This window comes from Scyliorhinus canicula, chromosome 8 (assembly GCF_902713615.1).
Source record: "Scyliorhinus canicula chromosome 8, sScyCan1.1, whole genome shotgun sequence".
NCBI lineage: Eukaryota > Metazoa > Chordata > Chondrichthyes > Carcharhiniformes > Scyliorhinidae > Scyliorhinus > Scyliorhinus canicula.
This window is the reverse complement of record NC_052153.1, coordinates 94,231,904-94,246,822: the sequence shown is the minus strand read 5'-3', so window position 1 is coordinate 94,246,822 and position 14,919 is coordinate 94,231,904. Positions and strand designations below refer to the sequence as shown.

The following is a 14,919-nucleotide window of genomic DNA, read 5'->3' as shown; positions in this document are numbered from 1 at the left end:
CAAGAGCAGCAGATACATGGGAACCCCACCACCTGGACGTTCCCCTTCAAGTCACTCACCACCCCAAATTGGAAATATATTGCCGTTCCTTCACTGTCGTTGGGCGAAATCCTGGAACTCCCTCCCTAACAGCACAGTGGGAGTACATACACCTTGAGGGCTGCAGCGGTTCAAGAAGGCAACTCATCATTGAAGTGACCTCTATATGTTGATACATGATTAGTTATGTACAGTCAGATGATCACTAACAGGAACTATATAAGGAGTTTCCCGTTCTTTCTTAGTGTTCATGTGTGTGTAGTGCAGTTGGAGGATAAACTTGACCAGCTCAGAGTGTAGTGCATTATAATAATTGTTAACTTAATCTAATCTTAGTTAATTCTATTACTAGTCAAAGTATTAAAGTAAAATAACTCCCCAAATATATTATTTTGTTACTCAATGAAAAAATTTGTCATCAACTGGAAGACTTTGATTGTTTATCATCAAGTTAAATACAACTCGTCATGACAAATAAGCAATATATATATTTAGCATCTCTGTAATATAACAATTACCGCCTTCTGAAGGGCAACTAGAGATGGGCAATAAATGCTGGCCTAACCAGCTATAGCCACATCCCGTAAATGATTTTTTAAAAAAGTGAGTTACACTTACTTGCCTCTGGCTGCACCAAGTTGGTGCACAATCATTTAGGGCCTCTTCAGCACTGGCTGCTAAGTGTTTTTTTTTAAATTGAGACCTTTGGGATTATATTTTCCCCCTCACCCACCATTGTGTTTGCCGGAGTGTCCAGGGTTGTACCACCAAGTGCCGTTACCTCGGGCGGGGTGCGTGCGTGTGTAAATGCTTTCTCTGTGTCCCCATCCGGGTATGCAACCGACAGCTGCAAGCCCCCAAACTGTGTTTCCCACCAAAGAACCTTTGTTTCTTTGCCCCATGGTCATTGTCGTAGTTAGGGTCAGATTTATGAGGTGTGTGCCTGTGATACGTTTGCTTTTAGCAATACCTTTCTGCTGTGTAATCCCAATGTGCGAAAGAGAAAACGTCTGTGGTTGTTAAATTAAAGCATTTTTTGTTGCCGGTTGTGTAACATTTTAGACATTCCAAGTTTCTGTACTCGTGCAAAACTGGCTCTTAGACTGAACACAAGGGTACAACCAGTGTTTTAAGCTGACAATTTAATTTGCATTCAATGTCATTTTAGAAAATAAATGATCAGTAATTAGAGTTCACTGTTTATCTTTATTTTTCAGGTCAGGTGAGAGTTTACAGAGCCTTGTTTGCATTTGAACCCAGAACAGTAAGTATTTTTTCTGCTGCATATGTTACTTGATTTGTGTGTGGCTGAGCTCCGGTCCAAGTTAATTTGAATGCAGTTTTGTGCGCTCTTAATAGCACAGCATGACACCCAGTGATGCAGGAGTTACAACAGGGAACCAAATGCTCCCTTTTTACATGTATTAACTAATTGAGTTTGACACCTCTTATTTTGCTGATTTCATCATGCTACCAAAAATGTGAGGTTCGAGGATGGGGAGAAGGAAAAACAAAATGTATAATGTTTAGTCTATGTCTAAATAACAGTTGCTGCACCTCAAAATGCAATTCACTGGATGCGAAGTACTTTCGGACATCTGGAGGGCGTGACCTTTTCTATGTAAATGAAAGTGTTCTTTCTGAAATCCTTTTAATGTGATGCAATTAGTGAATTCATGTTCTTAACCAACTAACATTACACACGCTCATTCCAATTCAAATATTTCTTATATTATTTCCTTAGCCATTATAGTGCCAATTTGTGCTTCTAGTTACTGCTCATATTTAGTGTTTTGCTAAGTAAAAGGTGTATTTTCCTACCACCGGAGTAGGGGCCCCGATTAAGTAATTCCCGCAGCAAACCTTTTGAGAGTTTCAAAATATTATTATCTCACATCCTGAATGCAACATTTCACAAACTTATCTCGCACGCTCAAACACAACGGGTAGATATACATAAGGGCATCATGCTTGCAGCTTAAAAGTATCTCCGTGACTTTCTGGGCAGGCCTGTAATTACATAGATGAACTTGATGCTTCAGTTGAAGTGAAGGTCTTATAAAGCAAAAGATTCTCCGGCTGTGAGGTTTCATGTAATTGAACTTCTAGGAGGTTAGTTCTCAGGTTAACTTAACTGGAACAGATTGTGGAATCTGTCTCACTGGTAGGGTATCCCACGTTGGAGGTATTGCTGTTTATTACAGTAGCTGCAAGTCACCAAAGCAGGCAGTTTGATAGCTTTTGGTGGAACGCTCTGTCTGCAAGCCGCTGCTTGCTAGTTTTCAAGGACACTATGAAAATGGTTCCCTCATCATATTACTTCCATGAGTTACAAGTTATATTTCCCAAACAAAGAGTGGTGTATGTGTTGACTCCAATTCTGTTTTGGCTTGAGATTCACCCAGTCTAGTTTGGTTGAGGAAATCTATCATAATGGAATGGAAGATTGGTGGGATCTATTCACAACTGTCTTACACACATTTCCAATGTCCCATTTTGTCCAGAGTGGAGTAGCACCAGGTTGGCAGAAGTTCCATTGCCCTTTTCCGTGATCCATCCTTAAAGGGATGTGTGAATTGCCCAGATGACAGTGAATGTCCATATTTAGTTGGGTTTTTTTTCAAGACTTGGGACTGTCTGAAACCTAAAATACCAAAGTTCACACTGTTTTCAGTGGCCATTTTAATAGTCTGGGTGCTGGTTTTAAAAGTATTAACTGATAATTCATATACTAGAACATCACAATAGTTTAATGGAGTTTTATGATTAATCTTGGCAGTTGATACGTTTACAAAAGAGCACAATGGCTTGTATCTTGGTACCTTGTATTTTGTTTCCCCCTATTCTAGTTTCATCCACTTATCGAAATGTTTTGCATCTTTGAGTACTCGCAAGATCTGCACAGCTGCAACTATCACTAAAAATGGGTTGGATTGAGACTAATAATCATAAAACCTCACACTTGTAATAGTATCACCATCCCAACGAAGGCAAAGTAAAAGCTCAACATTGTATTAATTTAAAGTGGTCCTCCGTAGTAAGTTTGAGAAGACTCTTGGATTACTAACTTTTTGAAGAAATGTGAGTTCACCGACTGAAAGGAGGCTGGAGTTGGGCCTTCCTCCTCGCTAGGAAGTGTCTGAAGATGTTCCCAATGGCTGGTTCCATGGGAAATACTGGACATCGTGAATGGAAGTATTTGGAGAGTTCGTTGGAGTTGTGGAATTTGTGGTAATCACTGATATAAGTTTCCCATAAAATAATTTGTAGTTCTTGGTGTCCAGGTGTTCAAGTTTGAAACTCCCTCAACTTTTCATTGGAAAAGGTTATAAATAGGCTAAGTGAGTGCGAGGGGAGAGCTACATTTTCTGATGACACTAAGGCAGGTGGTTAGTTAGATGTGAAGGGGAGATAGAGAGTCTGCCAAGGGATGTAGATAAGTCAAATCAGTGGGGGAAAATAAAATGATGGATGAAGTATAGTGCGGGAAAATGGGAGTTCTCCACTTTAGCAGGAACAATAAAAAAGCAGTATACTATTTAAATAGAGAGAGATTGCAGAACGCGGTGGTGCAGAGGGGCTTGGGTGTTCTGTTATCTGAATCCCAAAGAGTTGGTACGATGTCAAGCAAGTGATGAGGAAGGCAAGTGAAATGTTGCCATTTATTGCAAGGGGACAGGGATATAAATAAGGAGACTTTACTGCAGGTTTGCCCGGCATTGGTGAGACTGAATCCAGAGGACTATATACAGTTTTGGTGTCCTTATTTGAAAAATGGCATAAATGCATTATTAGAAGCAATAAAGTTCTTGACTCATTCCTGGGACAAAAAAAACTGAACTGGACTAGCCATATAAATTCTGTGGCTACCAAAGCAGGTCAGAGGCTAGGAATCCTTCAGTGAGTAACTCACCACCTGAAGCTTGACATCATCCATGACCAGGATGCCCACTTGATTGACATCCCTTCGGCAAACCCTTCCGCAAACATTCACTCCCTCCATCACTGGTGAGCAGCAGTGTGTACCATCTAGAAGATTCACAGCAAGAACTTGCAAACCCATGACCACTACAATCTAGAAGGACAAGGGCAGCAGATACCTGGGAACGCCACCACCTGGAAGATCCCCTCCAAACCCCTCAAGGTGATGACTTGGAAATATATCACCATTCCTTTACTGTTGCTGGGTTAAAATCCTGGATCTCCCTCCCTTACAGCACTTGGACCATAGCAGTTTAAGAAGGCAACACACCAGTACCTTGCCAAGTGGATTTGGAGTGCTGGCCTAGCCAGCAAAGCCCACACCCTTGAATTACTTTGTTAAAAATGAAGGGCTTGGCTGATGAAGAAAGGTTGAACAAGTTGGGGCTATGCCCATCGACGTTTAGAGGAGTGAGATGTGATATTGAAACATAAGGTCCTGAGAGGACTTGGCAGACTGAATACCTGGTGGGGGTTTCCTCTTGTAAAGGAGACTCCAATTGAAGGATATTATCTTAAAAGGGATACTCCTTATTTTTAAACTGTGATGAGGAGCAAACTTTACTCTTCAGGGTCATTGTGGAATTCTGTTCGCCAGAACGCCGTGGGGTCTGGGTCAAACTGATTTGGAAAGACCAGGAAGTCAGAGTTATAGGAGGCAGACAGAAAACTGAGTTGAGACCACAATTAGATCAACTATGATCTGAGGCGGAGCAGGGTTGAGGCGTCAAATGGCATACTCTTGCTCCCAAGTCGTATGTTGCTATTTACCCAACTACTTACAATCTATATGAATTACTTGGATGCAGGGATAGAATGTACTGCAGCCAAATTTTCAGATGACACTAAAATAGGTGGGAAAGCAAGTTGCAATGAGGAAATAAGAAATTTATAAATGGGTGTGGATAGGCTGGGCCAAAATATGGCAGAAGAAGTTTAATGTGGATAAGTTCTAAATAATGAAGTGTAAGGTTTGCCATTTTGTCAGAGGAATAAAAAGGCAACTTATTATCTAAATGAAGAGAAACTTCGCAATGCTTGATGCAGAGGAATCTGGGTGTCTTTGTGCATGAATCGCAGAAAGTTGTTATGCAGGTGCAGCAGGTAGTAAAGGAAGACAAATGAAATTTTGGCATTCGTTGCTAATGGAATAAGAGTATAAAAGTTGGAAAATGCTTTTGCAACTGTATAGGGCACTGGTGAGATTGCATCTGTACTGTGCACAGTTTTGGTCACCTTACCTGAGGGCAGAGAAGTGCATCAGCGGTGGTTCAGAGAAGATTCACTAGATTGATTCAGGGATGAAGGACTTGTCTTATGAGCGGAGATTGAGTAGTTTAGACCTATACTAGCAGGAGTTTAGATTAATGAGAGGAGAAAGAATTGCGGTATTGAAGATGCTAAAGGGGATTGACAGGGTAGATGTAGAGCAGATGTTTCCCCTTGTTGGACGTTGTAGAATGAGAGGCCAGTGTTTTAGGCTAGGGGATGGCAGATTTAAAATCTAAATGTGGAGGGGAAAAAGGGTCACGAATCTGTGGAATTCTGTAACCCAGAGTGCAGTGGATGGTGCAACACTAAACAAATTGAGGAGATATAAATTTTTATTTAGTAGTGGGGTGAAGGGCTATGGAGAATGATCAGGAAAGTGGAATTGATGTCCAGATGAGATCAGCCATGATTGTATTTAAACAGCGCAGAGGGCTCGAGGGGCTACTCCTAGTTCTTACAGTCTTATGCAAGTGCTCCTCTTGACTGGAGCAGACTAGTAATAAGCAGGCCGATCTCGAGTGTCTTTATGTTGATAAAATTGATATTTTTGACAATTGTTTTCAAAATGGAGGAGTTGGCAGGAGGAGGCATTCAGTAGAAAGTATTGTCTTTTTCTACTCGTGACCAAACAAATGGTGCAGAATTCAAAATTCAGTACAATTAAGATAAATATAGTGATACCCCAGTAATGGCGATTCATCTCCTCCTAATTAAAAGTTGCTTAATTCTAATGACATAAAATTGCTGTTATTATTTAAACCAAGTAAAAGTTGAATTGCTATCGATTTTCAAAAGAATGTTATGCAATGTTGCTGAAGCAGGAAATGCATCACCCCAACTAAGATTTTAAAATGTGCTGCCATCATTGTATTGTTGTGTGAGGAGGTTGCTGAAAGCCGGCGGTTCCTGTTGCAGCAAGCACTTCCTGTACCAGACACATCTGATGCAATGGCAAATCTAGAATTCGTATGAGACACCAAATGTTTGTGAATTGCTGCTTGAAATGGGAGCTGTCGGCTCTGAAATTCGGCCAGATATAATGTTCAGATTTGGATCAGTATATTTTCTGTGTACAGTGCATACTACTCTTGGCTAAGGAGATTTGCATAACATGGTATGACCGATGATGAGACATATTTAAAGCTTAAGGTGATTTAAAGTGCTTTCTCTTTGTTGAAAGAATATCAGCACTAAATAGATTTTCCATATTAATTTATTCATGCTCGTTTGTGGGCAAAAAAACGATAACATTTGGAAAAGGTCTAATCATATTGAATTGCAGATTTTGCAATGTGCAATGTGTGGCAGAAAGTTTTGAGATTTTTTTCCACTTCCACCAATGTAATGTTGCCAATGTAAATGACTAGAACAGAATGGGGAAGGGGATAAGTTCCTTATTTGATACCCACGCCAATTGTTTTGCCCTCATTTGTGATGAGACAATAATGTCTTTCGCTCTTTGCAATATAGTTCAATAAAATAAAGGCAGTGGGGGGGTAGGGGAAACTGCAAAACGGTGGAGAATGGCAATAGAATGAAAACGCTGGAAATACACAGCAGGTCAATTTAAGAACTCTGAAGAATAAAGACTTGTTTGTTTCATCTGCATGCAAGTGATGGTTAAAAGAACAATGACACTACTTAATTTAAATAACAAGCTTCCTGATGGATACAAATGTTGGTGTATGGGGTGGGTGCCCTAGTGGATTCAAAATCTGATTATTTGATATTTATTTTGAAGTCTATGTGATCACTTTACTTAATAACTAGCATACACCACAGGATTCTGAAGGAGATGGAAGAAATTATTGGACATTAGCGAGCATCCGGAAGACGGGAGTATATTATTCGTTATTTTGTTACATTATTTTGTTATTTGCTTTTTCAGAATTCTACTGTCAAAAAATCCACATGAAAGACAATCTAATGGCTTTGGGACCCAGGCTAGAGCATTAAATTGAATAAGTTAACTAGATAAGAAAAATACTGTTTCACAAGATCTAAAACTGCGGTCCCACTTGCTTGGCCAGTAGGATGCCATGGAACCACCTGAAGAGCAGAGAATACTTCTGTTGTATGGTACAAAATTCCTACTTCAATCAGCACCACCAAAAGCAGGTATACTGATGCATGTATTTCTGTTTGGTGCATTCCTCTGTGTGAGATAGCTACATAACTGAGTGCAATTGAAAGATACCTGGGTTATAACATGGTTTGGAAGTAATTATTACAACAAAATTAAAATTTTGACATTTTGTAGATATCTACCTCCTTTCTATTTGTTTTTACCGAAGAAATGGTACTTCCAAGCCCACAATATTTATTCTGCAGCGAAGAAAACATTAGCACATACAGCCAGTATTAAAGAATAGCTAAACTTTCCGTTGGCAATGTTGTAATACTCCTTCACAAAATCCTGCATGCATGCCTCGCTGTTGTCCTGAATACAGTATTTTTGTGGTTACAGCTGTGGAGTGATTTGCAGCAGGTATTTCTCATCCTCACTTTTTAGGTACAAAAGCACAAGTGTCCAGTTAGTTGAAAAATGAATAGGAATATGAGAAGTAATGATTTTGTTACTAGATTTGGTTCAGACTATCAAACTAGCTCCAAACTTCAAGATGCATGGAGGGAGGTTATGGAGCTGTATAAAATTCTGGTTAGGCCCTAGAGGTGTACAGTGCTGGTCACCACACTATAGAAAGGAAGCGATTGCACTGGAGAGGGTGCAAAGGAGATTCACCAAGATGTTGCCTGGGCTGGATTGTTTCAGCTATCAAGAGAGACTGGATAGGGCGGCATGGTTGGGTGACCTGCACAACTTCCTCCGGTTAGAGACGATAAAGTATGAGTTCAGGGGCTCATCAGGGAGTTTGAGAAAAGGTGGGGGTATTTGTGGCCGTGTTTGAGGAGCTGTTCGTCGCAGGGGCGTGGGGGTGGGTGGTGTGGGGGTGGTGGAAAAGGGGAAAAATCTGTACAGACTGTACAGTTGATTGTTGGGAAGTATGTTTCCCGAGATGCTTATTTGCTGCAACCTGCTTTGATACATGTTTGTAAAAAATAAGTTTTTAAAAAAAAAAAGAGACTGGATAGGCTGGTTTTGTTTTTCCTGGAGCAGAGAAGGCTGAGGGGGGACCTGATTGAGGTGTATACAATTGATGGAAATAGGATGGATAGGAAGGCACTTCTCTCCTCAGTCGAGGTGCCAATAATGAAATGAAATGAAAATTGCTTATTTTCACAAGTAGGCTTCAATGAAGTTACTGTGAAAAGCCCCTAGTTGCCACATTCCGGCGCCTGGTCAGGGAGGCTGGAACGGGAATTGAACCGTGCTGCTGGTCTGCTTTAAAAGTCAGCGATTTAGCCCAGTGTGCTAAACCAGCCCCAATAACCAAGGGACATAGATTTAAGGTAATGGGCAGGAGGTTTAGAGGAGATATGAGGAAAACGTTTTCATCCTGAGGGTGTTTGGAATCTGGAACTCTGCCTGAAAAGTTGATGGAGGTGGGAACCCTCACAACATTTAAGTATTTAGATAAGCACTTGATATGCCATTGCATACAAGGCTACGGACCAAGTGCTGGAAAATGGGATTGGAACAGTTAGGTGCCTGATGGCTGGTGCGGACACAATGGGCCGATGAGCCTTGTTCCGTGCTGTAAAACTTTATGACTCTAAGTGCATGTTGCCACGGCAGTTCAAACTTCCTGAGTGAATTGTAACACATCACACACGTGGTGGAGAGCAGAATGTGACCTGCAGATGGGATAGTTTGTTTCCCTCCTGCGATTTCTTAAGTTTGTTCCGCACTAAATTTGTCTGCCACTGGACTTGAAGAATTGATGGAAATGCACTCGGACTGAATGCGATTGTTTGGAATATCTTGTTCAAACTGAGCTGAGGGTGAGCTCAGTATAACTATTATCAAGACCATCTATTTCCATGTCTGCAATATTTCCCAGATACATGCACACAATTTCTCCACTTTGTGATCTTTGACAGCTTTGGAGTAAATGAACTGTAATGCTCGCCTTGCTGCTCTCCTTTCCTCCAAATACCGAATGGTTCATAATTCTGTGCCGATGTGATTTCCTGCACAATATTAGAAATACCTATCATAGTTATTGGTTTGTAATCTATTTTCTTCCCCTTGCCCCACCTTTGCAATCTCTCTCCCTTCCTCCATGGGCCTGGTCCTCTGACTTATGTGTGCAAGCCCTCTCTTTGCTCCACCATTGGTCAGAGTTTTTAGCCAGCTTGTGCTGCTTCCCTAAATTTCATCGCCGTTCAAACTCTTTACCTTTGCAACCAAACTAATTAATTTTTTCCGATTTTAAGGGGCAATTTAGAATGGCCAATCAACCACCCTGCACATCTTTAGGTTGTGGGGGCGAAACCCATGCAAACACGGAGAGTATGTGCAAACTCCACACGGACAGTGACCCAAAGCCGGGATCAAACCTGGGACCTCAGCGCCGTGAGGCAGCAGCACCAACCACTGCGCCACCATGCTGCCCTTGCACCAAACCTTTTGTCACATCTTTAAATTTCTTCCTTCCTATTGGGATTATTTTATTTCTATGTTTTGAAGTGTTCTTGCAAGTTTCTGTTTTACCTTGTATATGGTGGTGCCGGCCACTCCTGCAAGCAATCCAAGCAACTGTTCAGGAGTGTGTCTGAACAGGTCGGTAGCTAAACATATCGTAGCAAAACCCAGATGTCCAAAGTTAATATTGTATCTTTTACAAGTGCTATCCCATGAATTGCTTCCTTTTTTGATGGACTGAAACATGTGAAAAATTGAGATGATTCTTTAAAGTGCTTTATTTCACAGGCAGCAAATTAATGTACAGTGAAACAGTCAAAACAAATTACATTTGTTTAGCTCAATCTCACTTGCCTCCTTATCGATAGGAAAACTATTAAACCATATGTTGTGTCTTTTGTGACCGAGCTAATGTGTTTTGGCAGCAGTTTTCTTCTTATTACTGAGAGCAAAAACTGAATGCAAAAGCTTCAGCTCCAGCTGTGGGATCCATCGTGCAATCTCTTGTTTAAAATCGCCTGTCTCGTCGCCTCTCTTAGTTTTTGCCCTCGAAAGCTGAGAGGAAATGTCTCTGACATCATCTTCGGCCTCCAGCAGGTTTGTTGTGCAAATGGTGTGCCCCAGGACTATATCCGCTATATGGACCGTGCCACATAAATAAAATTGGCATGATCACAATGGATGTGAAAATAGGCCAGCTGTGACAAGGTGATGAATTGTTCACTGCCTTGGGGTGATCTTAACAAATGGGTCTGGGAGGAGGCAACAGAATCTCATTGTGTGAATTTGAAATAGTATATGAGTTGTGACATCCTCCAATGAGGCGTTTTTGAATTTAATGCAGTCTTCAATGCCGTGGTCATTTTTTGGTGCAAGTTCATTTTGTTCCATAAATACTGAAATGTGATGAATGCTTTGGACTTTCTTGTATATTGGCAGGGCTATACTGGTAAACAATTTTGTATGTGTTATTGTTGAGGTAAATGTGAAATTGTTTTGTGTATTTGGCAATTGTTTGGGATAATGTGCTCAAGACTTCTTCCCCCCCCCCCCCCCCCCCCCCCCCCCCCCCCCCCCCCCCATTTCTGCGTGCGTTTCCTCCGGGTGCTCCGGTTTCCTCCCACAAGTCCCAAAAGACGTGCTGTTAAGTGAATTGGACATACTGAATTCTCCCTCAGTGTACCCAACAGGCGCCGGAGTGTGGTGACTAGGGGATTTTTACAGGAATTTAATTGCAGTGTTAACGTAAACCTACTTGTGACACTAAGAAAGATTATTAGATTATTATAAATAATCTAAGTGCTAAAGATCCTAATTGAGCTGTTCAATATTTGGTGTTGAATAGGTGGAATCAAAAACAGTTTACTGCATTAATTTGTCTGTGACGTCTCAATGACCCTGCTCTTGCTCTAAAGTATCCTGTGTTTTCCATCTAAGTATTTTTCCATGTCCTGACTGATCTCAATAATTAACGCATTCGTAAATTGTATATTTTCTTTTAACAGACCAATGAACCATTTGAATATACTTGAGTACTAATCCTGTTTCTATGCATGCAAATTATGGTTGTGTAATCTAATGTCTCAAGATTATAGGTTTGTTTCCAGTTAGGTGGGCAAATATGATTATTTGTATGTGTCAAAATAGACATGAAGCTAAATGGTCTGTTTTCTGCTGCAACTTCTATATATTCTATGAAATTGTTAATTACGCAATCACAATGTGTAGAATTCAACACTTGTGATGTAATCAGTTCATTTAACTATGCAATGACTAGTATATTTGATAACTTTGTTAATTGAATATGCCTTTTTGTTTTTTTTAGCCAGATGAATTATACTTTGATGAAGGAGATGTACTTTACATTTCAGATATTGTAAGTTCTTAATCAATTATATATCTTTCTATGTTTTAATTCTAGATTTATTAATTTATTTATTGTGTTACATAAATTTATTTTTATTACTTTCCTTTTAAGAGTGATCCCAATTGGTGGAAAGGAACTTGCAGAGGCCGAACAGGATTAATTCCGAGCAACTATGGTAAGCATAAGGGATTTGTTTGTTACTTACAGCACAGACGGAGGCCATTTGGTTCATTGTGTCTGCACCAGCTCCCAAAAGAGCAACCTAGCTGGTCCCATTCTCCAGCCATGTCTCCATAGCTCTCTAAATTAATCAATTTTCAAATATATATCCAAATCGTTTGTGAAACGTCCCATGGAATCCACCTCCACCACTCTCCCAGGCAGCGTATTCCAAACCCCAGCAACTCTCTGTGTAAAGAAGTTTTTCCTTATCTCACTCTTAGCTCTCTTACTGACCATCTTGAAGTTGTGACCCCCCTAGTCACTGACACACCAACTAGTGGAAACAGAATATCTTTCTTTACCCTGTCAAAATTGTTCAGAATTTTGAACACCTCAATAAGGTCGCCTCTTAATCTTCTCTGCTCCAAGGAATACAATCCCAATTTCTTCAGTCTTTTCTTGTATCTAAAATTCCTCTTTCCTGGTGACATTCTCGTAAATCTTCTCTGCACTCTCTCCAGGGCTTTAACATCCTTCCTTAAATAAGGTGCCCAGAACTGAACGCAAAACTCTAAATGTGTTCTGACCAATGATTTGTCGAAGTGTAGCATCACTCCTTGCTTTTATAGTCTATGCCTCTATTTATGAACCCAAGCATGCTTTAAACCAGTGGTTCTCAACTGGGGTCCGCATGGACCCTGGGGGTCCATGTAACATTACTGGGGGTCCACACAAAAAAATACCGAATTGGGGGTCCACGGTGATATTTTAGTGGTTCATAGAGCAATTCTACTTCAGAACAATTGTTATTACTGAGAATCAAGTAGAAGAAAAAAATGTTTGTTTTCATGATGAATATTCACCTTTCTCTCGCTCTCTCTCTCTCTCTCTTTAACACAGTAATCACTAGAAATTGTGTATATTTGATATGAATTGGTTATTTTTAGAGTAATTTAATTCAATTTAGTCAGTAAAAAGTTTTTTCATTACTTTTCATATTAGAATAAGTTTGGCAACGTACGAAAATACCACTAATCCATTTCCAACCCTCACGGTAAGGTAGATGGACTTTAGGATTAGTTTACCACGCATATAAGAAGCTTTTTTTTCTGTGGAATGGCTATGGGGGTCCACAAAAAAAAATGAAGAGGAAAAGGGATCCATGGGTTTAAAAAAAGGTTGAGAACTCCTGCTTTAAACCTTAACAACTATTTCAACTTGCCTGGCCACCTTCAGAGAATTATGCATTTGAACCCCGAGCGAGGTCCCTTTGCTCCTGTACTCTCCTCAAAAGTTGTACCAATGAGCCTACATTGTCTCCCCAGGTTTCTTCTACCAAAATGCATTACCACACATTTCGCTGTATTGAAGTTCATCTGTCAGGTGTCTGCCCATTTGACCAACTTGTCAATGCCCCTCTGAAGTCACTCAATGTCATCCTCTCAATTCATTATTCTCCCTCGCTTAGTATCATCTGCAAATTTAGAGATTTTGCCCTCAAGCACCCACTTTTAAATCATTTTATATAAATCATAAAAAGTAAGCGTCCCAACACAGCCCTGGGTAACACCATTTTCAACTCGTTTCCAGTCTGAGAAATGCCCATCTATACCTACCCTCTGTTTCCTATCTCTTGGCCAACTTCTAATCCATGTGGCCAAGGACCCATCAATCCCAAACATTTTTAATTTGCTAACCAACCTGCCATGTGGCACTGCATCAAATGTTTTGTGGTAAGTCCAGATGTACAACATCCACGACACTGCCTTTATCCATTGCCTGTGTCACCTTGTCAAAGAACTCAATTCAATTTATTAGACATGATCTGCCCTTGACAAAGCCATGTTGACTATCTAGTATTAACTTATTTTTGTGTATATTTACCTCATCCCATATTATGGCCTCCATCAGTTTTCGCATTATTGCTGTCAAGCTGACAGGTCTGTAGTTTCCTGGGTTATCCTTTGCCTCTTAAACACCAGCGCCACATTTGCAATCCTCCAGTCCCCCGGGACTAATCCTGTGTTCAGAGAGGCCTGGAAAATGTCTGACAAAGGCACCGCAATATGCTTCCAAGTAGGCTTACATTAACACGGCAATGACTTTACTGTGAAAATCCCCTAATTGCCACACTTTGGTGCCTTTTTGGGTACACAGAGGGAGAATTCAGGAGAATTCAGAATATCCAATTCACTTAAGCATGTCTTTCGGAACTTGTAGGAGGAAACCGGAGCATGCGGCCTGGCGTATTAATATCTCAGGCCGAGAACTACAATCTCGGTTCAAGTTTACTGAGCCGCTTTCAGAAAATTTCATTTGTATTTCAACTAATTTCACAGGGAGTGGGGTTGCCCTTGTCATCCATGTCCTCCTCCACTATAGGTTTCCAAATTAACTAAATTTGTGAATACTACAGTCATAAAATGACCCAGAATGCATTTTTCTTTAAGAGCAGCAATTTGAGTTTTGTTTATCGGAATAAAGTGGGATTATTACTTGTCAAAATATCGGCTGTGGTTTTCTGGCTGTTCACGCCGCCGGGGTCCTCTTTCCGCTGACTATGAATCCCCGCCACTGGGAAGTCTGTACATACAATGGGAAACCCCAGTTGACGGCGCTGTGATCAGAAGACCTCGCTGCTGGCCAGTGGTGGGGGGCCGCCTCCGATACCACAAAACACGCTGTGGGGGCACACAAAATTCCGCCTTTGTATGGGTATTAATGGTTACATATTTCTGTTCATATTCTTATTTCTGTTTACTGTAGTTTTCAGATTTTCTTTACTATTGGCAAATGCTTTGAAAATTATATTTCCAGATTGTCTACAGTCATGGCTGTGCTGTTATTAAAACACACATAAATCAGCCATGATTTATTAAATGGCGAAGCAGGCTCAAGGACCGAATGTCCTACTTCTCCTAATTCGTATGTGTGTATGTTTCCTGGAAAACCGCTCAACGTGTACAGTAAAGCTCCGCCATTTGCAAGGATTATATTCCTTGAAATCACTAATGACAAACATGCTTAAAATGGGAGTCAATTAGATTGGTTC

General features: G+C 40.6%; 1 protein-coding gene across 3 annotated transcripts in view; it reads left to right on the top strand.

Moving 5' to 3' along the window:
• The window catches only part of ostf1 (osteoclast stimulating factor 1), a 95,509-nt gene that overhangs the window by 30,057 nt on the left and 50,533 nt on the right, over positions 1 to 14,919 (top strand). The window contains exons 2-4 of one of the 3 annotated variants that reach the window (XM_038804935.1): positions 1,257 to 1,303; positions 11,664 to 11,714; positions 11,817 to 11,880. In XM_038804935.1, the coding sequence (XP_038660863.1) occupies positions 1,257 to 1,303; positions 11,664 to 11,714; positions 11,817 to 11,880 (162 nt within the window). Of the gene's footprint in view, positions 1 to 1,256; positions 1,304 to 7,310; positions 7,411 to 11,663; positions 11,715 to 11,816; positions 11,881 to 14,919 lie in introns of those variants that run through there. The other 2 variants (XR_005461603.1, XM_038804934.1) reach the window with 2 other exon arrangements.